At 46.5% G+C, this 26,837-nt stretch overlaps 1 protein-coding gene across 1 annotated transcript in view; it reads left to right on the top strand.

Annotated features, from left to right (window-relative positions):
- The first annotated feature begins 626 nt into the window (after nt 1–626).
- ACSS3 (acyl-CoA synthetase short chain family member 3) overlaps nt 627–26,837 on the top strand; it is a 295,452-nt gene continuing 269,241 nt past the window's right edge. The window contains exons 1-2 of the mRNA XM_063927708.1: nt 627–948; nt 23,837–24,395. Coding sequence (XP_063783778.1) covers nt 24,004–24,395 — 392 coding nt within the window. The 5' untranslated portion in view covers nt 627–948; nt 23,837–24,003. The remainder of the gene's footprint in view (nt 949–23,836; nt 24,396–26,837) is intronic.

Genomic DNA, 26,837 nt, shown 5'->3' with positions numbered 1-26,837 from the left:
TTTCAGTGCACGCCGCCGTCGGACTCTGGCAGACAGGAGAGGTGCACTCGTGCAGGAGAGGAGAAGCGCATGCAGCGCCCTCCTCTCTCCAACTCCCGGTGTCTGTAAATAGGCGGCCAGGCGTACCGGCTGGGAATTTATTACACTTTTAGCACTGCTGCTGGGATTCCGACAGACGGGATTCAGCTGTCGGTATACTGACAGCCGTCATCCCATCTGTCTGTAAAACACACCAATTCTGTATCGAGTGCTAATTAGCTTTTTGCTGCATTAGGCTGTTAGTACATAGCAACAGTAGATAAATTAAGCTGAAGCTACTGTTTCTGCATAATTGTATGAAAAATCGGCTTGATAAATGTATACTTGCCTACTCTCCCGATAGCTGCGGGAGGCTCCCGTTTTTTGGGGTAGCCCCCCGCACCCTCGAAAGAGTAGGCAGGTCTCCCACATCCTGCTCGCACCCTAGTGATGCGGGCAGGATGAATAGATACTCTCCCGTGGGGTTGGGAAGTGGTTCAAATGACGCGAATGCGCATCATTTCAGCCCCGCCCCCTCCCCACGGATCGGCGAATCGGTGCGGTTTCCCGAAGTGGGGGCGGGGCTTAATGATGTCACCGCCCGCCCTCGCCCCCCCCTACGTCTCCACTCCTGCAGAGTCTCCTCGAGAAATTTAAAGTAGGCAAATATGCCATAAGCTTTTGAAAAGGAATATTATCTTGGCTTTCTAAATTACCCAAGGGACGCTGAAGGAATCTGGAAGCACTGTGCTAGATTAACTCTTTCCTGCCTTTAAAGTCCTGCGTGTGCAGTAGTATGGAAATCAGTGTTCCTTCTGTACTGAAGAAGTTTCTATCCTGCCTCTCCTCATCACGGCAACACCCCTAACAATTGATTAAGGAGGTGAAGAATCTAAGAAAAACAACTATTCAATGGTCAACTGTATTCTGGTATGTTTGTTTCAATTCAGCATATTTATTATAAATACACTGCACCATAACAACTTTGTATGTAGAACTGTTCAGAGGTACTTTGTCTTGTGTTGCAAAACTCTGCCCTAAAATGTATTAGACTTTATATTTCGAGGAAATGTTGCACTGTTTATTGATTATTGACTAATCTCGTATAGAGTTGGTGTTTTTATTTTCATATGAAGATTTACACTTTCCTACCTTGCTTTTATCTCTAAATTCTGCAGCAATCTTTTCTCATTGTTTAATGTAACCAGAGCACTAACTGAAGTACCCACAATGTACTAAGCTTAGGCACTTTCTGCCTCATGGTGTAGTAGTACAGCTACTGTACCGGCAGTACAGTTTAACAGTAACTGCAAAGCAACATACTGTAATTTGATTACTCAGGTTTGCTCTATTCAATTTAAGGTGAACTGAAAATATAAAATACAAATTTGAAACAAATTATATATAGTTATAAATATTAAACCCTATGCCTTGAATTTCCTTCATTGTGGCATGTATTTAAAATAGCAGAGATTTTAGTGATTAGAATACTCCATGTTAAGGAAGCAATAGAGACTTGAGTATCCATACAAGATTCATTTCACAGATATGCGCAGCTGATACTGCACATTTAATAAACAATTAAATGATGGTTGATGACATTGAACTAAAAAGGCCCATATACAGTAGAACAGAGGTTCCCAAACACGGTCCTCATGGCACCTCCAACGGGACTGGTTTTAAATGTATCCATGCTTGGCCATAGGTGACTTAATTAGCACCTCAGTCAGTTTGATTTAACCATCTGTGCTGAGCCGTGGATATACCTAAAACCTGGACTGTTGGGGTGCCTTGAGGACCGCATTTGGGAACTCTGCACTAGAAGATATTGGGGCAGATGTATGAAAGTGCGCTGTGGTTTCTGCTGACCACAGCGCACTTAAAGCCTGCATTTAGCGCTTCCCTTAAATGTATGAATGGCGTGTTAATGCTGTGTGCATTGGCAGCCGCGCGCCCCCGCCGCTTACCGTTTCCCCGCAGTACAGAATGGGAGACGAAGGGCAGAGGCAATGTATGATTGCCTCTTCTGTCACTTTTCGCCTCCTAAGGCCGCCGGTCAGGTTCGCCTTCCCCCGACCAGGCGATGTGTGGCAGCAGCATTCAGGGATGGGGTTTTTGTTTTTATTACTATTGTAATTTTGAAACGGAAACTTTATTGATCTTGGACAAACATGTCCACACAGGCTAATCGCGCATGCGCCGAAGGCGGCCAGCAGCGCAAGCTGGAAAAAAGGGAGAAGGGCGCATGCGCACAGACTGCGGCGCCGATAACAGCCTCGCCGATGTGGGAGAAGTCATATCACACTACAGGTGACATAAAGCCCTCCCACATCGGCAGGCATGCAAATAATACATTGTGGCGGTGGGTGGGGGCGTATCACCACGATAATGTGGTGATACGCCCCCAGGCACATAACGTCCATTAGGACATTTTTAATACATCACCCCCAATGTGACCTTTATGAGTGATATAGTTCACAATATAGTCCAGTGTGTATGCATTGAATGATAAACGATGCACGCCCCCTCGCGTCGTCTGAACTTGCAGCTCAATTTTACCTATATCTGTCATGTAAAACATACTTGCCTACCTGACCCACTCCATGAGGGAGAAAATGCTCTGTTCCTGGACTTTCCTGGTAATGTATGATTGCCATCACCTGTGGTGAGCTAGTTAATTGATAAGAAAGGTGTTTCACCACAGGTGATGGCAATCATACATTACCAGGAAAGTCCAGGAACAGAACATTTCTCCCTCATGGAGAGGGTCAGGTAGGCAAGTATGATGTAAAAGTGTATATTGTTCAGCGTGTACCCGGTGAACGATGGATGATTTGAACGATATTCATCATAATAGCCACTCTGTAATGCCAGCCCATTATTTCAATTAACCACCATTAGTGTCCCAGACGATGCTAGCAATATCGTTCAGTGTGTTTGCACAATATCTTTTATCAAGTATGTCTGGAAACTCAAGGGAAATCGTTCACCAATATCGTTCATTGTTCATATCGTTTAGTGTGTATGGGCCTTTACAGCCTCTGTTTCATAACGAATTTGCATCAATCACTTGAGAGTATTACTAGGCATACACTATCTGGCTAATTTGCCCGATATTGGAGGATTGCACAGATAATTGCACGCGACTGATCTGAAAATATCGATTGGTCAGACACAGTGGTGGCGTTTACATCACATAGTGCAGGGGGGAGCGGGATAGCACATATGAACATACATGCAGGGATGTATGTAACATATGTGCTGGCTGTAGGTATCCAGGAAATGGCAGCGCTGCGTGTCTTCTTACAGCCGCTGCTGAACCCGGGGCTCAGCATTCAGTATAACACCTCCTGCTAAGCCTGCCCACAGGCTCCCATTGGCTAGTATTCAGGGGCGGGCTTTGAAGAAGAGTGGAGCAGAATGCAGCATCCCGGATTTATCGGAGGCTGTAAGAAGACACTCAGCGCTGCCAATCCCCGGACACCTGCAGCCAGAACATATATTACGTACATCCCTGCATGTATGTTCATATGTGCTATTGCACTCCCCCCTGCACTATGTGGAGTGAGCTGCAACCGCCACTGGTCAGACGTGCAGTACTATCCAGCACATCCACCCAATACAGTATTTTGAAGTTGCAAGCTGGCCACATCCTGCATCAGGCAGTGTATGCACTATGGATACCAACGATTCCCCTGTTACTTCACTTGGGAGGAGCAGGGAAATGTCTCCTCCGTATGGAAGGAACCCAGATATTATGTGGCCATTCCCTGTGACATATCTCAGTGTGTTCCCATGATATCTGATGGGTGTGCGGCTGTCAAATAAAATATTATATTGGATTGTGTATGTCCAGTTTAAGCAACAATTTAAAAATAAGATTTTACTTACCGATAAATCTATTTCTCGTAGTCCGTAGTGGATGCTGGGGACTCCGTCAGGACCATGGGGAATAGCGGCTCCGCAGGAGACAGGGCACAAAAGTAAAAGCTTTAGGATCAGGTGGTGTGCACTGGCTCCTCCCCCTATGACCCTCCTCCAAGCCTCAGTTAGGATACTGTGCCCGGACGAGCGTACACAATAAGGAAGGATTTTGAATCCCGGGTAAGACTCATACCAGCCACACCAATCACACTGTACAACCTGTGATCTGAACCCAGTTAACAGCATGATAACAGCGGAGCCTCTGAAAAGATGGCTCACAACAATAATAACCCGATTTTTTTGTACCAATAACTATGTACAAGTATTGCAGACAATCCGCACTTGGGATGGGCGCCCAGCATCCACTACGGACTACGAGAAATAGATTTATCGGTAAGTAAAATCTTATTTTCTCTAACGTCCTAGTGGATGCTGGGGACTCCGTCAGGACCATGGGGATTATACCAAAGCTCCCAAACGGGCGGGAGAGTGCGGATGACTCTGCAGCACCGAATGAGAGAACTCCAGGTCCTCTTTAGCCAGGGTATCAAATTTGTAGAATTTTACAAACGTGTTCTCCCCCCGACCACGTAGCTGCTCGGCAGAGTTGTAATGCCGAGACCCCTCGGGCAGCCGCCCAGGATGAGCCCACCTTCCTTGTGGAATGGGCATTTACATATTTTGGCTGTGGCAGGCCTGCCACAGAATGTGCAAGCTGAATTGTACTACACATCCAACTAGCAATCGTCTGCTTAGAAGCAAGAGCACCCAGTTTTTTGGGTGCCTACAGGATAACAGCAAGTCAGTTTTCCTGACTCCAGCCGTCCTGGAAACCGATATTTTCAGGGCCCTGACAACATCTAGCAACTTGGAGTCCTCCAAGTCCCTAGTAGCCGCAGGTACCACAATAAGCTGGTTCAGGTGAAACGCTGACCCCACCTTAGGGAGAAACTGGGGACGAGTCCGCAGCTCTGCCCTGTCCGAATGGACAATCAGATATGGGCTTTTGTGAGACAAAGCCGCCAATGCTGACACTCGCCTGGCCGAGGCCAGGGCCAACATCATGGTCACTTTCCATGTGAGATATTTCAAATCCACAGATTTGAGCGGTTTAAACCAATGTGATTTGAGGAATCCCAGCACTACGTTGAGATCCCACAGTGCCACTGGAGGCACAAAAGGGGGTTGTATATGCAGTACTCCCTTGACAAACTTCTGGACTTCAGGAACTGAAGCCAATTCTTTCTGGAAGAAAATCGACAGGGCCGAAATTTGAACCTTAATGGACCCCAATCTGAGGCCCATAGACACTCCTGTTTGCAGGAAATGCAGGAATCGACCGAGTTGAAATTTCTTCGTGGAGCTTTCCTGGCCTCACACCACGCAACATATTTTCGCCACATGTGGTGATAATGTTGTGCGGTCACGTCCTTCCTGGCTTTGACCAGGGTAGGAATGACCTCTTCCGGAATGCCTTTTTCCCTTAGGATCCGGCGTTCAACCGCCATGCCGTCAAACGCAGCCGCGGTAAGTCTTGGAACAGACATGGTACGTGCTGAAGCAAGTCCCTTCTTAGCGGCAGAGGTCATGAGTCCTCTGTGAGTATCTCTTGAAGTTCCGGGTACCAAGTCCTTCTTGGCCAATCCGGAGCCACGAGTATAGTTCTTACTCCTCTACGTCTTATAATTCTCAATACCTTGGGTATGAGAAGCAGAGGAGGAAACACATACACCGACTGGTACGCCCACGGTGTTACCAGAACGTCCACAGCTATTGCCTGAAAGTCTCTTGACCTGGCGCAATACCTGTCCAGTTTTTTGTTCAGGCGGGACGCCATCATGTACACCTTTGGTCTTTCCCAACGGTTCACAATCATGTGGAAAACTTCCCGATGAAGTCCCCACTCTCCCGGGTGGAGGTCGTGCCTGCTGAGGAAGTCTGCTTCCCAGTTGTCCACTCCCGGAATGAACACTGCTGACAGTGCTATCACATGATTTTCCGCCCAGCGAAAAATCCTTGCAGTTTTTGCCATTGCCCTCCTGCTTCTTGTGCCGCCCTGTCTGTTTACGTGGGCGACTGCCGTGATGTTGTCCCACTGGATCAATACCGGCTGACCTTGAAGCAGAGGTCTTGCTAAGCTTAGAGCATTATAAATTGCCCTTAGCTCCAGTATATTTATGTGGAGAAAAGTCTTCAGACTTGATCACACTCCCTGGAAATTTTTTCCCTGTGTGACTGCTCCCCAGCCTCTCAGGCTGGCCTCCGTGGTCACCAGCATCCAATCCTGAATGCCGAATCTGCGGCCCTCTAGAAGATGAGCACTCTGTAACCACCACAGGAGAGACACCCTTGTCCTTGGAGATAGGGTTATCCGCTGATGCATCTGAAGATGCGATCCGGACCATTTGTCCAGCAGATCCCACTGAAAAGTTCTTGCGTGGAATCTGCCGAATGGAATCGCTTCGTAATAAGCCACCATTTTTCCCAGGACTCTTGTGCAATGATGCACTGACACTTTTCCTGGTTTTAGGAGGTTCCTGACTAGCTCGGATAACTCCCTGGCTTTCTCCTCCGGGAGAAACACCTTTTTCTGGACTGTGTCCAGAATCATCCCTAGGAACAGCAGACGTGTCGTCGGAAACAACTGCGGTTTTGGAATATTTAGAATCCACCCGTGCTGTCGTAGAACTACTTGAGATAGTGCTACTCCGACCTCCAACTGTTCTCTGGACCTTGCTCTTATCAGGAGGTCGTCCATTTTCTTCGAAGAAGAATCATCATTTCGGGCATTACCTTGGTAAAGACCCGGAGTGCCGTGGACAATCCAAACGGCAGCGTCTGAAACTGATAGTGACAGTTCTGTACCACGAACCTGAGATACCCTTGGTGAGAAGGGCAAATTGGGACATGGAGGTAAGCATCCCTGATGTCCCGGGACACCATATAGTCCCCTTCTACCTGGTTCGCTATCACTGCTCTGAGTGACTCCATCTTGATTTGAACCTTTTTAAGTGTTCAAATATTTCAGATTTAGAATAGGTCTCACCGAGCCTTCTGGTTTCAGTACCACAATATAGTGTGGAATAATACCCCTTTCCTTGTTGTAGGAGGGGTACTTTGATTATCACCTGCTGGGAATACAGCTTGTGAATTGTTTCCAATACTGCCTCCCTGTCTGAGGGAGACGTTGGTAAAGCAGACTTCAGGAACCTGCGAGGGGAAACGTCTCGACTTTCCAATCTGTACCCCTGGGATACTACTTGTAGGATCCAGGGGTCCTGTACGTGCTGAGAACTTGGCAGAAGCGGTGGAAGGCTTCTGTTCCTGGGAATGGGCTGCCTGCTGCAGTCTTCTTCCCTTTCCTCTATCCCTGGGCAGATATGCTTATGGGGACGAAAGGACTGAGGCTGAAAAGACGGTGTCTTTTTCTGCATAGATGTGACTTAGGGTAAAAACGGTGGATTTCCCAGCAGTTGCCGTGGCCACCAGGTCCGATGGACCGACCCCAAATAACTCCTCCCCTTTATACGGCAATACATCTTTGTGCCGTTTGGAATCTGCATCACCTGACCACTGTCGTGTCCATAAACATCTTTTGGCAGATATGGACATCGCACTTACTCTTGATGCCAGAGTGCAAATATCCCTCTGTGCATCTCGCATATATAGAAATGCATTCTTTAAATGCTCTATAGTAAATAAAATACTGTCCCTGTCAAGGGTATCAATATTTTCAGTCAGGGAATCCGACCAAGCCACCCCCGCGCTGCACATCCAGGCTGAGGCGATCGCTGGTCGCAGTATAACACCAGTACGTGTGTATATACTTTTTAGGATATTTTCCAGCCTCCTATCAGCTGGCTCCTTGAGGGCGGCCGTATCTGGAGACGGTACCGCCACTTGTTTTGATAAGCGTGTGAGCGCCTTATCCACCCTAAGGGGTGTTTCCCAACGCGCCCTAACTTCTGGCGGGAAAGGGTATACCGCCAATAATTTTCTATCGGGGGAACCCCGCGCCTCATCACACACTTCATTTAATTTATCTGATTCAGGAAAAACTATAGGCAGTTTTTCCACACCCCACATAATACCCTTTTTTGTGGTACTTGTAGTATCAGAAATATGTAACACCTCCTTCATTGCCCTTAACAAGTAACGTGTGGCCCTAAAGGAAAATACGTTTGTTTCTTCACCGTCGACACTGGAGTCAGTGTCCGTGTCTGTGTCGACCGACTGAGGTAAAATGGGCATTATAACGTCCCTGACGGTGTTTTAGACGCCTGGACAGATACTAATATGTTTGCCGGCCGTCTCATGTCGTCAACCGACTTGCAGCGTGTTGACATTATCACGTAATTCCTTAAATAAGCCATCTATTCCGGTGTCGACTCCCTAGAGAGTGACATCACCATTACAGGCAATTTGCTCCGCCTCCCAACATCGTCCTCATACATGTCGACACACACGTACCGACACACAGCACACACACAGGGAATGCTCTGATAGAGGACAGGACCCACTAGCCCTTTGGGGAGACAGAGGGAGAGTTTGCCAGCACACACCAAAAACGCTATAATTATACAGGGACAACCTTTATATAAGTGCTTTTCCCTTATAGCATTTTAATATATGTAGTCATATCGCCAAATCAGTGCCCCCCCTCTCTGTTTTAACCCTGTTTCTGTAGTGCAGTGCAGGGGAGAGCCCGGGAGCCTTCCCACCAGCATTTCTGTGAGGGAAAATGGCGCTGTGTGCTGAGGAGAATAGGCCCCGCCCCCTTTTCGGCGGGCTTCTTCTCCCGTTTTTCTGAGACCTGGCAGGGGTTAAATACATCCATATAGCCCCCAGGGGCTATATGTGATGTATTTTTAGCCAGAATAAGGTACTATCATTGCTGCCCAGGGCGCCCCCCCCCAGCGCCCTGCACCCTCAGTGACCGCTGCTATGAAGTGTGCTGACAACAATGGCGCACAGCTGCAGTGCTGTGCGCTACCTTATGAAGACTGAAGAGTCTTCTGCCGCCGTTTCTGGACCTTCACTTTTCGGCATCTGCAAGGGGGGTCGGCGGCGCGGCTCCGGGACGAACCCCAGGGTGAGACCTGTGTTCCGACTCCCTCTGGAGCTAATGGTGTCCAGTAGCCTAAGAAGCCAATCCATCCTGCACGCAGGTGAGTTCACTTCTCTCCCCTAAGTCCCTCGTAGCAGTGAGCCTGTTGCCAGCAGGACTCACTGAAAATAAAAAACCTAACAAACTTTTACTCTAAGCAGCTCTTTAGGAGAGCCACCTAGATTGCACCCTTCTCGGCCGGGCACAAAAATCTAACTGAGGCTTGGAGGAGGGTCATAGGGGGAGGAGCCAGTGCACACCACCTGATCCTAAAGCTTTTACTTTTGTGCCCTGTCTCCTGCGGAGCCGCTATTCCCCATGGTCCTGACGGAGTCCCCAGCATCCACTAGGACGTTAGAGAAAACTATAAAAACTGTGCACTTCTGTTGGATACAAAAGAGTTTAGGGCGAGATGTATCAAGCCTTCTAACAAGTGGAGAAGCTTCTAACTAGCATTTATCAAGTACTGGGACATTCTATATTAAATTGATAAGTAGATGCTGATTTGTTGCTAAGGCCAATTTCTCCACTTGTCCACTCTGTAGAGGACTTGATACACCTCCCCTTAACACTGAATGGTAAACTCCAAAAGGTGAAAGAAACAACGTACAAGACTAAGGGGGTATCCAATAAGCTGCGATATTGCGGTTTCATGATAACTTGTTACCGGCGATAAGCATAGGCGTGCGCAGACGCCGACATGTGGGTGCCGCTCCGGACTTATCCCCCTCCGCGGCATTATAGTCTACTCTCACCTCCCCTGTCCTGGATATAGACTGCTTACCTGGGCGGCCCAGGTGAGCAGTCTTATGTCCCAGTGGAAGGGGTGGAGGACGTAGTCAGTTACCTGGTGGAGGGTGGGGGGAGTCCGGAGCGGCACCGAGAGGCACCCGTATGTCGGCATCTGTGCACACCTATGTTGATAAGTTATTTGTGATAAGTCTCCATAGGGCTTATCGTGGCTTTCTCTTCACCATCTCTGAGCAGGTGACAAGTAGTGCAAAATCCCTATTTTAAGCTAAAAATTTCAGGATTTGGTTCTGAACCCCTGGACCACCCCCCTGAATGACTAATTAGGCACTTAGAAAGTTTTTAATAATTTTTAATTAGCCAATAATGACATGTTATTTTTTGGGTAAAAAAATGCAAAGTGATGGAAATTGGGGTAAAAGGTATGGTACAGGTATAGTGGTGTGCTTTATGAGTAGGACAAGTGTTTTTAGACTTGCAGGTGGGAGTAATCAGTCAGTTTCCACTTTTTACAAAAATCCCCTAAAATGAACCAAATATGTACTTATACCAATTATTATATACCCCAAATTTAATGAGAGCACTTATATGCATTTTTTTTTTTAATGCTGAAAAATGAGAGAGGTATTTTTTTCAGCAATATAACAGCCATTTGACCCAATTTAATGACACCAAATAGTTTTTTTTTAAATGGCCATTAATAGACTTCCATAATGTTTTCCTGTATTAGTTTGGCTTTTTGGGGGGTACAGGCAGATTTCCCCATTTTCTCCTATAATTATCACTGCTTTTGCTGCCTAGAATTATTGCGCAAATCCCGCTATTTTGGAATAGGATAAGTGCGAAAAACAGGAGTGCGTAGGGTGCGATAAGCTGATTGTTCTCCCGATAGGTGTGATAACATTTGCCGTTATCGTGTTATCGCAGCTAATTGGATACCCCCCCTAATTCCTGGAGGCTCAAGGTCGGTGTTTAGAAGAAAGCCACTATGTCGACAGTCTAACATTGTTGACACACTATAACATCAGTGTCGACATGCTGAATCTCCACATCATGAAGATGTTGATGTATTTCATATCGACATGGTGAATGTCGACTCTGTGGCTGTTGAACAGCCCAGGAGTCATGTGCAAGTTATGTGCTGTATAGACTCAGAGCAAAGCAAATACAATGATAAAGGAAAACTCTATTCTGATTGATGATAAAATAAAAAATATTAACGCAGCTCTTTACATGTTGGGCAGACTGTGACAGAAACAGAGAGACACTATTTTGTAAACGGATGCAGGCAGGCTATAAATCACTATAGATGGGTTGGGATTGATTTGCCGGCAGTTGGGATGCTGGCGGTCAGAATACCGACCCTGGCATCCCGATGATCAGAATCTCAACAGGGGAAGGTAAGTCTCCCCTTGGCCCCTAGCCCTTCCTTTCCATAGCCTAAACCTAACCCTCCCTTTCCATAGCCTAACCCTAACCCTCCCGGGGGGGGGGGGGGGGGTGCCTAAACCTAACCCCCTCTCCCCACAACCTAAACCTAACCAGCCCAGGGCGCAACCTAACCCTACCCACACAGCCTATGCCTACCCCCCACCTCTCTGCCGTGGCGGTGGATTCTCATTCGGGATCGCAGGGATTCCGGCACTGGGCTGGAGACCCTATTCGGGATGCACATGTCGGTATTCTGACTGCCAGGATCCTTACTAGATCCCCTACAGATCACCCTATGTAGCACAATAACACACACACACACACACACACACACACACACACACACACACACACACACACACACACACACACACACACACACACCGTACTGTGTAAAAGTGTTAATGGTTTTTTATATCAATTAACAAAATGCAAAGTGAATGAACAGAAGGGAAATCCAAATCAATATCTGGTGTGACCACCCATTGCCTTCAAAACGGGATACGGTCGTTAGGTCGACATGCATTAGGTCGAGGGGACACTGTGCACTAATTGGGGTTCCCTGTCGCATTATGAAGAAAACGACGCCAAAAAAAGTCCTAAATCCCATGTTGACCTTTTGACCTGTCGTCCTAATGACCATGTCGACCTATTGTCACTGTCGACCTAATGCATGTCAACCTTCCATGGTCGACCTAAGTTGAGTCGACCCATACCCTTCAAAACAGCATAAGTTCTTCTAGGTACACTTGCAGATGGAGGCGGCTCCATAGCAGGCGTGCACTCCTGGCGTGACTAGGCGATCCGTCTGCCTAGTCACGCTGGGAGTGCACAGACACGCTCTTGGTGCTAGGCATGCCCATTACAGATGGAGCCACGACTACCGTGGCTCCATCTGTACATACAATTTTTGAAGAAACTCGGCATGGAGGTTATTCCAAACATCTTCGAGAACTAACCATGGATCATCTGTGGATGTAGGCTTACTCATATCCTTCTGTCTCTTCATGTAATCCTGGTCAGACTCGATGATCTTGAGATCCGGGCACTGTGCAGCCCATGTCATTACTTCCAGGACTCCTTGTCTTCTTAACACTGAAGATAGTTTTTCATAATATTAGCTATATGTTTGGGGTCATTATCCTGCTGCAGAATAAATTTTGAGCCAATCGGACACCTCCCTGATGGCATTGCATGATGTATCAGCACCTGCCTGTACTTCTCAGCATTGAAGCACAAAGAAACGCCAACATTGAGGTCTGTAGAAACAGTGGTCGGCCACTGAAACTTGATAAAAGACACATCCTGCTTACTTCCCTTCAAAATCAGAACATGCCCAGTAGTGCCATTGGCTCATAACTGGCAGGAAGTAGTGGCACCCAGGTACAACCATCTACTGTTTGGAGAAGTCTGTCCAGAAGTCTTCTTCATGGAAGAATTGGGACAAACCATACATTTGATGTGGAAAACAAGACCAAGTGACTCAGCTATGTACAAAAACATAGGAACCCTGGGTGCAAAAAAATGGCAGCAGGTGCTCTGGAGTCAAAATGTGAAATATTTGGCTGTAACAGAAGGTAGTTTGTTCACCGAAGGTCTGGAGAGGCGTACAACAATGAGTCTGCAGGCAACAGTGAAGCATGGTGGATGTTCCTTGCAAGTTTGGGGCTGCATTTCAGCAAATGGGGTTGAGAATTTGGTCAGGATTAATGGTGTCCTCATTGCTGAGAAATACAGGCAGGTACTTATCCATCATGCATACCACTTCACAGTGCGTTTTTTTCAGTTTTTTGTTGTTTTTCTCTCATCATACCACTTACTGTATTCTGCTCACCTTCCCTGTCTGAGTCAGATGATGTGACTCCCTACTGATGCCTTTGTGCTCTTACCCGTCCAGTGACCAGCCCTTATTGCACTGGGAGAATCTGACCTGCATATGTATCTGCTGGACCCAAACCACCTGACCTATGCGCCCCAACCCTACGGCACAAATTACCAGTTGTAGCTGCAGTGACCTGGTGACCTACACTGGTCCTACTGTTGATATTCTCTCTCTGGCTGCTCCTTGGACTTGGGATACCCTCCTGTGGTGAATTCTAGAATTGCACCCTTGTCTTTCAACGATTTGATTATATTGTGATTTTTTTTTCTCTCTATCCGAGACTGTTATACTTTTGAGTTATTCTGAGACTTTCCCCAGTGGGTCGTGATGTCAGTACTTGCCGGGCCCAGGATGGCAATGATGTAATTGGACCAGGCCACGCGGAGGGGTTCATGTGTTGCAAAATTTCTTAGAATATGTTTGATTCTTCTTAACAGTTATCATACCGGGCCTTGTTCTGGATCTTTCTGCATTCAGGTCTGACAAATGACAAGATGCCACAGCTCTAAGTCGTCCTAGAAGATTCCGCCTAGATTTCCACACGCTTCAGCCTTTCGTAATCTATTTGGAGCTTCTGAATCCGCATCTTCTGCTCATTCCTCACTGTCTCTGGCCTCTATCTCAATGTAGAGGGAAAGTGCCCAAGATTCACCCCCTACAGCCTGTTCAGGTCCAGTCTGTCTTTCTCCCAACCCGTCAAGATATTCAGAAAGATCTGATGGCTATGGAAAAGCGGATCCAGGACTCTATTCTAGCCCGTATTTCCACCATACAATCAGATCTTACCCAAGTGGCACACAGAGTCGATGCCCTGGAGGACCATACGGATGAGACGGACTCTCTAAAATTGCTGACCTGCATGATCTTGTCTCTCGTCACTCTCGTACTGTGATTGACATGAGACGTAAATTGGAGGATATCGATAAACGAGGTCGGCGACATAACAAGAGTTAAAGGGATACCAGAAGATGTGCCTCCACAGGGTATCGTTGATGCCTTGACAAATATTTTCAACAAGCTTTTGGGGGCAGCCCCGGATTCCCAAATTATATGTTTGACAGAGCGCACTGGGCCTTGTGCCCCAAAGGAGCCCCTACTGAAAAACCTCGGGACATCATCTGTCAATTCCACTACTTTCAAGTGAAGGACATACTACAAAAATCCAGACATGCCTCGGATTTTGATTTTAATGGGCATCAAATTTAGATCTTTCAAGACCTCTCCTGGCTGACTTTACAGCAGCGGCGTCTGCTCCGCCCTCTCACGGAAGCGCTTCATAAGAAAGGCATTAGGTTCCGATGGGGATTCCCGTTAAGTATCCAGGTGGTCCATGATGGAGTTCGGTACACTCTCCAGGAGTATGAAGATGTGCTGTCTTTCTGTTCTTCCCTAGGTATTCTGGCAATTACACTTCCTAATTGGCTGGATCCCCTTGCAGTGCCCACTCAATCTTTGCCCGCAGGGAACCTTGGAAAATAGTTTCTTGCTTCAGAAGGCGCAATCGCTCTGGCCCGGAAGACGACGCATCCGAGGTCCCTTGAGTAGTGACAATGCTTCCACCTGGCATATCCTTTTCATTTTTAGCACCATGTCTTTTGTGTCTGATAGGCGCATGTGTTATAGGACTTAAGGTGTTTCGGGCTATTATTATTATGATGAACAAACTTATTACTTTTTTCATCTAGCCCTGACCATTTCTGTTCTCGTATGAGATGTTTCTTGTCCTCTATTTGATATTTTCTGTTATTGGCCGTAATGTTTACTTTTCCTAGTATTTTGTTTAGTATTATCATGTCTTTTGTTACAGTCTGTATTATTTGTGTTTATTGACGATCTCCGCAACCGTGATTACCCTCTGACCCCCCCCCCCTCTGCTGTATATTTTTTAGACCATGGGACTTTTAGGTTTTCCCATGGCTTTCAGTGCAGAGATTGCTACTTTTATTTTTTTTCTGTGTCAATTGAATGGTTTTTTTTTTCCCCCCATTTCTCTATTTCCATCCCCTTGTGTGTTTTTTTTTTTTTTTTTTTACCCCTTTCCTTTTCCTCAGGTACAGGTCACTTTAGTCGAATATGTGATCAGTCAAGATGGTTGGACCTTGCCGCAAGACTGGTCTGTCATTTTTCCCCTTTGACCATGCCTAGTATTCAGATAACTTCTTATAATGTTAAACATTCCAGATAAGAGATCGGGCCTTTTACATAGCTTATGGTCTGATAGAGCTGAAGTTGTATTTCTGCAGGAAACCCATTTTAAAAAGGGATCGTCTCCGGGACTTCGTTCACGCCATTTTCCCCAGGCCTACTTTAATGATTATTTTGCAGCAAAAGCTAGGGGTGTAGCTATACTTTTTGCCAAACATCTGAGATTGAGTGATGTGTTGGAGTTGTTGATAGGTGATGGTAGGGGGATCTTGGTCAAAGCCACTATTGCACACCAGATATTTACCTTTGTCAATCTGTAACTTCCTAATCGGGGTCAGACCCATTTCCTTAGAGATTCCCTGTAATTAATCGAACATAATATAGAAGGTATACTAGTGGTGGGAGGGGATTTTAATTGGGTGCTTGAACCCCACTTGGATTCCTCTACTGGGTCTCCTCGGAATACGCTGAAAGAATTCAAGCGATTTAGGTCTATACTGCAGGACTTCCAATTGGTTGACACCTGGCGCCTCCTCCACCCCGCGGATAGGTACTTTAATTTTTACTCACCCCCACACAATTCATACTCCCACATAGACTACCTCTGTGTGGGCCATGCACCTCTCGATCTGATAATTGATGCCACTATTGGTCACATTGTTGGTTCGAACCACGCTCCCATCACTCTTTCCCTTTCTCTCCGTTGTCCACCCTTAAGGCAATGGCATTGGCTTTTCAATGAGCAGCTCCTTCTGGATCCTGATTGTAGAGCTCAGCTTGACAAAGCAATTGATGACTATATAATCTCCAACACTACCTAAGACGTGTCCCCAGTAACATTATGGGAGGCACACAAATGTGTGATAAAAGGCACGTGTATTCAGCTAGGCTCATATTTAAAAAAAAAAGTTGAATGCAAAAACGGCTTACTGGAAAAAATTAAGCACTTGGAAATGACACATAAATCCACAATGGCACCTGATAACCTTGTAGAGCTCCAAAAAGCCCGGTTCGCTCTTACCAGTTTCCTTAGTGATGGAATTTGGAGAGCGTTCCATATCTGTTGTCACAAATACCACAAGTGGGGCAATAAACCGGATAAACTCTTGGCCCGTGCTCTTCGTGCTAAGAGATCCTTGACTTATATAACTAAACTTAAAGATGCTACTGGGGTTCTTCAAGCCAATGACGCAGCAATGGCTCGGGTCTTTCACACATATTACACAGAACTCTACAATATACAATCACACCACTCTCCCTATACCCACACTGAACACACAAACGACATACAGAACTTCTTGGAAGAGATTGGGTATCCAATTCTCCCTGAGAGCATTACTCAAGCTTTGGAGGATCCTTTCACAGAAAAGGTCGTCTCCTAATGGTAAAAGTCCGGGCCCGGATGGTTTTCCTATGACATATTATAAGGCTTTTCAGGACAAATTAGTTCCCCTCCTTCTGCGGGTCTGTAATGCTATCTCTTCTGATACTCCTTTTTCTGACCAGTCGTTGGAGCTCATATTTCGGTTATCCCAAAGGACTGTAAAGACCCTACACTCCCCTCTAGTTACAGACCGATTTCCCTGTTAAATGTAGATGTGAAACTATTTGCAAAACTTATGTCCAACTGCCTGGGGCCGTTTCTGTTGAGTGTTGTCCATCCTGATCAGGTTCGATTTGTCCCTGGTAGAGAAGCAAGGGATAACACTATCGGAGTTATCGATTTGATAGCACATGCACAATCCGCTCAGACTCCCTTCATGCTTCTATCCACGGACGCGGAGAAGGCCTTTGATTGGGTGGATTGTGACTTTAAGTAAGCTGTCATGAGGCGACTGGGGCTGGGACATTTCTTTTTATAGAAGGTTCTCTCGTAATATAGGGCCCCTTCTGCACAGGTTAGAGTTAACGGGATTCTTTCTGACCGGGTACAAATTTTTAAAGGTACCTGCCAGGGCTGTCTACTCTCGCCCCTGGTTTTTGTGTTGTGTGGAAGCTTTAGCGAGGGCGATTAGGGGTAACCCCAGCGTTACAGGCCTACAGGTTGGCACTGTAAACCACCGCCTGGTTCTTTTTGCAGACTATTTGTTAGCGACCATAACCAATCCTGTGGTCTCTTTACCCAATCTTATGAAAGAATTTACTCGAGTTGGCCACTTATCTAATTTTAAAATTAATTATTCCAAGTCCACAGCACTGAACATCGCTCTCCCTGCCTCAACCGTTTCGGCCTTGTCTGCATCCTTCCCGTTTACTTGGCACCCTTCCCACGTTAGATACTTGGGGATCCTGATTCCGTCATCGCTTCATACAACAGTCTCTATTAATCATACTTCTCTTCTCCGTAAACTGAAGCAGGAGATGGCGCATTGGCTCATGCAGAGGTTTTCTTGGCTTGGCCGTATCAACATTGTAAAAATGAATATACTCCCTAGGTTGTTATATCTTTTTCAGACTGTCCCACTTAAACTCCCCCCTCAGTTTTTTATCAGAAGCTCATAAAGCGAAAAGTCACTTTGGGGTGGTAGAAAGCCTAGGTTCAAGCATAGCCACCTGTTTCTACGAAAATCTCAGGGGGGCCAACAGCTTCCTATGATTTCTGCATACTATCATGCTACAGTACTGCATAGAATATTAGACTGGAGCCACCCAGGCCTCATTAGGAAACAGTGGGTGGTTTTAGAAGCCGCCTCAACGAATCTTATCCTTCATTTCTTTCCATGGTCCCTTAAAATTGCTCTTTCAATACACCCTACGGTCGATCCCACTTTAGCTATCTGGAGGGTACTACGTTATAGGCCCGGTATCTCGTCAGGAAATACACCTCTGTTGCCCATTTTTGACAATTCATTGTTCCCTACAGGAGTATGGCGGGTATAACAAGGGTAAATCATTTGATTGCAGATGGTAAACTCAAAACTTTTATGGAGATCTGCGAGAATGAGAATTCCTTTGATGCAGGAAAAGTAGCTGAGGATTTCTTTTTTACATTAAAATAAGATTTCGCCTCTACCCCCGCCGTATTATCAGGAATGTGCAGGACATTTCTGATAGCCTCTATAAGGGCCTGTATTCCTTTATTCCTTGTGACAGGACCCCCCCCACTCGCATCCACTTCAACCTCCTCGGGATCTGATGTATCGTCATCGGTATCATCCTGCATGAGCTGGGCCAGAGTACGCTTTTGTGAGTAAATGGCGGGGGTTTCAGACGCTGGTATGGGAACTGAATCTCTATTCATCAGGTCATCCACAGACTGTCTTAAGAATTGTGTCTTTCTCATTATGGGATAATTTAGTGGAAATATTAGATATCATCTCTTTACTGGAAGCCAACCATGGGGGTTCTGCCCCACTAGCCTGAGAATGTGCACTATCCTTAGTAAAACTTAGCTGGGTTGCCACACTAAGGGGGTAATTCCAAGTTGATCGCAGCAGGAATTTTGTTAGCAGTTGGGCAAAACCATGTGAACTGCAAGGGAGGCAGATTTAACATGTGCAGAGAGAGTTAGATTTGGGTCGGATGTGTTCAATCTGCAATCTAATTTGCAGTGTAAAAATAAAGCAGCCAGTATTTACCCTGCACAGAAACAAAATAACCCACCCAAATTTAACTCTTTCTGCACATGTTATATCTGCCTCCCCTGCAGTGCACATGGTTTTGCCCAACTGCTAACAAAATTCCTGCTACGATCAACTTGGAATTACCCCCTAAGTCCCTTAAGAGGGCATAGTATACTACAACACTCCCCCTTCTAAGACCTCCTGGTACCGCTGAGGAGACGTGGAGTCTTTGTGGAGGAGCTGCGCTTCCCTGTGATTCCTGTCAGTGTAAGCTGCAGAGGGAAAATGGCGCTGGTGAGCTGCTGGATCCGCTCATAGTGTCATAGTGAAGACCCGCCCCCTTAATGGCGTCGGCTTCCCGCTTTTTTATACTGGCCTTAGGTAATTTTTATGCCTAACAGAGGGTTAAAACCCTTGTTAGGTATGATAGCCAGTGTGGGTATTCATTGGTGGCTCAGCGCGCCCCTCACTGGCGGGACACACGTCTGTGTATGTCCTCTGAGCCCCCTGGAGCGCAGCCTGCACTCAGAGCTGCGCTCCTACCCTTGTGCTGCCTTTCCCACCGGCGACCCGCTAACCGGCGCTGTACTCACCACTTTTCTATCTTCTGGCTCTGTTAGGGGTGCTGCTGGAGGGTACGCTCGCCATGGTGGGGCTTGCAAATGACTGCCTCAGGAGCTCAGTGTCCTGCCAGCGGAGAAACGGACCATTAACTCTTTAGGAGGTTGGGCCGTTCTCCCCGCTAAGTCCCACGAAGCAGGCAGTCTGGTGCCAACCAGCCCTGCCTGAAAACAACAAACAGAAAATAAATGCAGAAAATTCTTCAGGAGCTTCCCTAAGCGTGACCAGCTCCTCCGGGCACATTTTCTAAACTGAGTCTGGTAGGAGGGGCATAGAGGGAGGAGCCAGTGCACACTATTGATTTCTTAAAGTGCCCAAGGCTCCTAGTGGACCCATCTATACCCCATGGTACTAATGTGGATCCCAGTATCCTCTAGGACGTAAGAGAAATATAGGGTGTTGCTGTTCAAATAACATTACACTGGCCCTGTATGTTGTAAAAATTCAGGGGTGCAGTTGTTAAAAATGAAAAGCACACTGATGTATGCTGTAAAATATAGGGGTGCTGCTGGCCCAGTATGATTTAAAAATTCAGAGGTGCAGTTGTTAAAAATTAAAAGCACACTGCTCTTGTATGCTGTAAAATATAGGGGTGTTGCTGTTCAAATAACATTACACTGGCCCTGTATGTTGTAAAAATTCAGGGGTGCAGTGAAAATAAATGTACACTGGCCCTGTCTTGTATGCTGTAATAATTCTATGGTGCAGTGAAAATCAATGTACACTGGCCCTGTCTTGTATGCTGTAATTATTCTAAGGTGCAGTGAAAATCAATGTACACTGGCCCAGTCTTGTATGCTGTAATTATTCTAGGGTGCAGTGAAAATCAATGTACACTGGCCCTGTCTTGTATGCTGTAAAATAACAGGGGTGTTGTGAAAATACAGGGGTGCTGGCACTGTCTGCGGTTGCGATGTCTACCACCATTTGCACGCCCCCTGCAAGTGCTGGTAGGAGCACCGCCAGTCCAGTTGCTGATATTGAGATTGAGGATGTCACTGTAGAAGTACACCAGGATGAGGATATGGGTGTAGCTGGCACTGCAGAGTAAGTTAACGATGGGGATTCTGATGGTGATGTGTTTTGTTTGAATAAGGTACCAGTGGTGACAGTTGTTGGCCATGGGATGAGAAAGCCCATTGTCATGCCTGGGCAAAATACCAAAAAAGCCACCTCTTCGGTGTGGAATTATTTCTCCACAAATCCGGACAACAGGTGTCAAGACATCCTTTGCCTTTGTCAATCCATAGTAAGTAGGGGTAAGGACGTTAACCACATAGGAACATCCTCCCTTATACATAACCTGCAGCGCATTCATCATAAGTCATTGTCAAGTTCAGAAACTTTGGGTAATAGCATAAGCAGTCCACTGACACCTAAATGATGTGGTTTTGTTTGAACATTGTTTCTCTGAGAGGATGAGGATGTAAACACTGAAGGGGGGGGGATCTGAGGATGACATCTTGCCACTCTAGAGCCAGTTTGTGCAAGGAGAGATCAATTGCTTCCTTTTTGGTGGGGGCCCAAACAAAGCAATCATTTCAGCCACAGTCGTGTGGCAGACCCTGGTGCTGAAATTATTGGTTTGTTAAAGTGTGCATGTCCTGTTTGTACAACATAAGGGTCGGTGGAAGGGCCCAAGGACAATTCCATCTTGCGCCTCTTTTTTCTTTGCATTATGTGCTCTTTGGGGACTAGTTTTTAAAACTGCCAACCTGTCTGACACTGCAGTGCCACTCCTAGATGCAGGCCCGGCGCTACCCGCTCAGCGAAGGGATGCAGTGCAGGGAGGCGCTGTGACGGATAGGCGCTCCCCTTGCTCTGTATTCCTTCCCTGCTGCGCCGTCCTGTCCCCCCTGCTGCTGGTGCAGCTGCCAGTGATGTGATGTGCTACACGGGACGGAAGGGGCGTGGCTAAACGGGTCAGAAGGGGCGGGGCTACACGGACCAGGCTGCAGTGCTCATGTACAGAGGGAGACTGGCTTAGGTAAGTGGAGGGTGAGAGAGAAGTGTGTGTGTGTGTGTGTGTGTGTGTATATGGTGGGTGTATATATGTGTGAATTGTGTGTGTGTGTGTGTGAGGTATGTCTGTGCGCGCGCTTTATGGACGCTACTACTGGGGGGGCATTACGTATAACGACGCTACTACTGGGGGGGCATTACATGTAAGAACGCTACTACTACTGGGGGGGTCATTACGTATAAGGACGCTACTGGGGGGGGCATTACGTATAAGGACGCTACTACTACTGGGGGGGGCATTACATGTAAGAACGCTACTACTACTGGGGGGGGGCATTACATATAAGGACGCTACTACTGGGAGGGGCATTACGTATAAGGACGATACTACTACTGGGGTGCACTACGTATAAGGACGCTACTACTACTGGGGGGCATTACGTATAAGGACGATACTACTACTGGGGGTGGGGGCATTACGTATAAGGACGATACTACTACTGGGGGGGCATTACGTATAAGGACGCTACTACTGGGGGGGGCATTACGTATAAGGACGCTATTACTACAGGGGGGGCATTACGTGTAGCAACGCTACTACTGGGTGGGCCATTACGTGTAAGGACGCTACTACTACTGGGGCTGGGGACATTACGTATAAGGACGATACTACTACTGGGGTGCACTACGTATAAGGACGCTACTACTACTGGGGGGGGGCATTACGTATAAGGACGATACTACTACTGGGGTGCACTACGTATAAGGACGCTACTACTACTGGGAGGGGGGCATTACGTATAAGGACAATACTACTACTTGGGGGCATTATGTATAAGGACGCCACTATTACTGGGAGGGCATTACGTATAACAATGCTACTACTGGGGGGAGGGTATTACGTATAAGGATGCTACTAGTGCGCAGAGCATTATGTATAAGGACGGTACCACTACTGGGGGCGCATTACGTATAAGAACGCTACTACTACTGGGAGGGCATTACGTATAAGGATGCTACTACTACTGGGGGTGCACTACGTATAAGGACGCTACTACTACTGGGGGGCATTACGTATAAGGACGCTACTACTTCTAGGAGGGAATTACGTATAAGGACGCTTCTACTACTGGGGGTGCACTACGTATAAGGACGCTACTACTACTGGGGGTTATTACGTATAAGGACGCGTCTACTACTGGGGGTGCACTACGTATAAGGACGCTACTACTACTGGGGGGGGGCATTATGTATAAGGACGCTACTACTACGGGGGGGGCATTATGTATAAGGATGCTACTACTACTGGGGGGGATTATGTGTAAGGATGCTACTACTACTGGGGGGGCATTATGTATAAGGACACTACTACTACTGGGGGGCATTATGTATAAGGATGCTACTACTACTGGGGGGCATTATGTATATGGATGCTACTACTACTGGGGGGGCATTATGTATAAGGACACTACTACTACTGGGGGGCATTATGTATAAGGATGCTACTATTACTGGGGTGCATTACATATAAGGACGCTACTACTACGGGTGGGGCATTACGTATAAGATTAATAAGATTGTGCTACATTGTGGCGTAATTTTAAATGGGGGTACTATTGTGAGACCACACCCCTTTTCCCGGCGCGCGCCAAAGGAATATGGGAGGGCGCAAATTTATAGTTTGCAGGGGGGCGCCGAACACCCTAGCACCGGCCCTGCCTAGATGGACCACGCGTTTGTGCCGCCCACTTGTGTCGCTTAGTTTAGTCATCCAGCTACCTCTGTGCAACCTTTTGGCCTAAAAACAATATTGTGAGGTGTGAGGTGTTCAGAATAGACTGGAAATGAATGTTATTGAGGTTAATGACACCGTAGGATCAAAATTTCCCCCAAATTCTGTGATTTTTAGCTGTTTTTATGTTGTTTTTTCCCCAAAAATCATCCAGATCCAAAACCAAAACACAAAAGGGTGGTTTTGGCAAAACCAACCCAGATCCAAAATCAAAACCTCACGTCTCTACTTTTTACCCATGGGATGTAAAAATATCTCAAAATACCATTTAAAAAATAAATAATAATAAATATAAATATATATATATATAATATAAAATCACTTAATAATATGATCCGACATATAGATTGCTGTAATGGCATGGGCTATATAATATGTGTAGAACATGGCGCTTTGAGTCCAGCTGGAGAAAGACTGCTGTATAAATAAATAAATTATTATTATAGCACGTGGCCCTGACATGCCAAATCACTTGATCCCTTCTATGTACACACACATTCTCTCAGCAGCACTGAGCTTGTTGGCAAAATATTCTATACTGTATGATGCAAAGCCAGTTATTATGTAATGGGTAAATGAACAACCAGCCCAGGAATAAATTTCTCTGGCAGTAATCAAACAAAACTTTTTTTTCTTCTCAGGTCTGGCTCATAGGGAAACCCGTCCAGGATCAGGAGAGTCCTCCCTGGGAGAGCGCGTCTGTGAGGATTGGATCCAGTGCTGGCTTTCTGTCTCTCACTAAGTACATACGCCTGCTGCCAGATTAGTCTACTGCAAGCGTTTTGTTTGTTTTCACTTTGTTACAAAAATGTACATTGGTGTCAGACGTCTGTCCCAGCATGGCTGCAGGCACGGGGAGCTGAGGCACAGCGCTCTTCCTGGCGGGCGGTCCGCCCGCGGTACAGCTCTACAGGCGCAACCCCTCTCTGTGCAGCATGCCTGGAGGACTGCTCAGCTGCGTGACCTGGGGATCAGGAACCAGCACCAGCCTGCTGCCCCCGCCGCACACCTCACCTGCAGCAGCCGGGCATCATACTCTACCCTGTGCGGAGACAGCACCACCCCGGGTACCTACCATCATGTCTTCCAGTCCTCTGTCCAACACCCTGAGCAGGTCTGGGGTGCAGCAGCTGAGGACATTACATGGTTTAAGCCATGGACCAGAGTTATGGACAACTCCAATCCTCCATTCACAAAATGGTGAGTGCTGCTACTGTACACGTCATTATTATGGATGTTTAATAAAATAATGTTTCTTACTAAACTGCCCACATTGCCATGGTGTGTCATCTGGTTACAGGTACATGCCCAACTTCCAAAGAAGTTCCTCACATATTGTGCTGCAGCGTGCACACATTTGTTAGGTATGGTGTATTCATGTCACTGATGCAATGTATATTATCTATATCTATCTATCCTGCTGCACCATATGGGACTTGGCCACACTCCTGAAGTATCAGAAACATCAGAGAACTGGATAAACCACTGCAGAACAGGAAGCTGCTGTATACTGTATAACACTCCAATGAGATCTAAACACTCACAAGTACTGTACATCTACCTAACGAGGCTGAAGTTAGCTCCTTATTCGGGGTGGTCTTCTGTATGCCGACTGACGGGATCCCGGCGCACAGTATACCGGCGCCGGGATCCCGACAAACGGCATACCGACACTTATTCTCCCTCCTGGGGGTCCATGACCCCCCTGGAGGAAGAATAAAATAGTGTGGTGCGCGTAGCGTGGCGAGCCCGCAAGGGGCTCATTTGCACTCGCCACACTGTCGGTAAGCCGGCGGTCGGGCTCCCGGCGCCGGTATGCTGGTCGCCGGGAGCCCGACCGCCGGCATATCGTAGTGAACCCCTTATTCGGCCAGCTTGCCTCATACCTGGTTGTGACTATTACTGTAAAATAACACTTATTTTATTTACTGTAGGTCCTACCTAATGACATCTGTAATAAACGGTCTCATAAAGATAGGTTGCACAGCAATAGCATTTGATTACTAAGGGGTTCATTATGGAGGTGATAAGTAGGGTTAATCCGTGGGCAAGTAACTTATTGTTATGTGCTGTATAACTGAGAATCACAATTATGTCCTTTTTTCAGGTGTGGTATATGAGTTTGTTTTGAGTTTGTTATGACATATACAGCATTCTTCAGTTAGCTTATTTTAGCTATATATATATATATATATATATATATATATATATATATATATATATATATATATATATATATATATATATATACATACACACACACACATATTTTATATATGTTTCCCACAGCAAGTTGGAAAATACCCTGGGTGACCAGAAATAAATTTTCATCTATATTGTACTTTCCTGTTTACTCCACTCATCTTATGTTAGAGACCCAATATCTCTATATAATTCATAGAGGCTGATTCATAGTTGCATGCAAGTCTGTTTTGTGGATGGATCTTGCACTATGCACGTATTCAAGCCTACAGAACTACCAGTAACTACAGTTGTGTGCATCTCCACTTGTGGTTCACATATAGGCTAATACCGCTTTCACATATCCAATGCCGGATCTGACCCAGAAACGGGTCCTTCCTGGGTGGGATCCGGCATTGAAGGCTGCTTGCTGGCTTCCCGACGGTCGGTTGCCATAGCAGCGGGGGACGGCGGTGCTTGGAGATGAGCTCATCTCCGCGCCGCCTCTCCCTATGCTGTGAATGAGTACCGGGTCGCATCGACCCGGCAACCCATTCACTCTGCACCCGGTATTCATCCAGGGAATAACCCTTATTACCCGGGTTTAGTTAATGGGTCAGGCGACCCAGGATTCGGACATGGCCCTTTCACATCGCACACTGACCTGTGCCGGGTCTATACCGGGTTCCTGGTCACTGTACAGCGAAAACGACACCCAAAAAATATGAAAAAATTCATGTGGACCTTTTGACCTGTCGACTTACGGTTGGCCAATAGTGGTCGACCTAGACACTGTCGACATAAGTGTGGTCGACCTTCAATACCACACCTGCCCGAGGCACCCAAAACAAAATCCCCAAATAACTACCAGTATTGGGGACAATTGATTATCCCCAGGGAGCTCTATTAGCTGCTGTAAATTACTGCAACTAATTTAATACCATCGTGTGAGTAAGACATTTAAAGTTGGCATATGTGATAGTTTGGGCTCATCCTGTCTAGCTACCAGCTGTGGTTTTACTAATTTATCTTGGGTTATTCATACTGGTACTAACCTGGCACTTCTCACCACTCTTATTTGTGTTAAGGCACAAGTTGTAGGAAAGTAGTTGCTGCTGCGATCAGGCTCCTTCATCGGGCCTGATTGCTTCTGGATATTGTGGGTAACTGTTGCAACACCTCTTTGCTGAAGATTTAGGAGTAAGTAGCCAATAGGAACCAACCACAGTCATCAGCAAAGATATACTTACCATACTATCACTTTAAACCAGGACACTAATGAATTACACAGGTTCTGTGGCTGGCTGACTTTTGTGGCCTGTTTTAATCAGCCTCTGAACCTGTATAATCCATGACCTTACCAATTTAAAGGGATAGTATGGTAAGTGTATCTTTGCTGACGACTGTGGTTGGTTCCTCTTGGCTACTTACTTCTAAAGCTTCTCCAGGGGGTTAATGGGT

Source organism: Pseudophryne corroboree, chromosome 6 (genome assembly GCF_028390025.1).
Source record: "Pseudophryne corroboree isolate aPseCor3 chromosome 6, aPseCor3.hap2, whole genome shotgun sequence".
NCBI lineage: Eukaryota > Metazoa > Chordata > Amphibia > Anura > Myobatrachidae > Pseudophryne > Pseudophryne corroboree.
The sequence above is the reverse complement of the archived record's forward strand: the minus strand, read 5'-3'. Positions and strand labels throughout refer to the sequence as shown.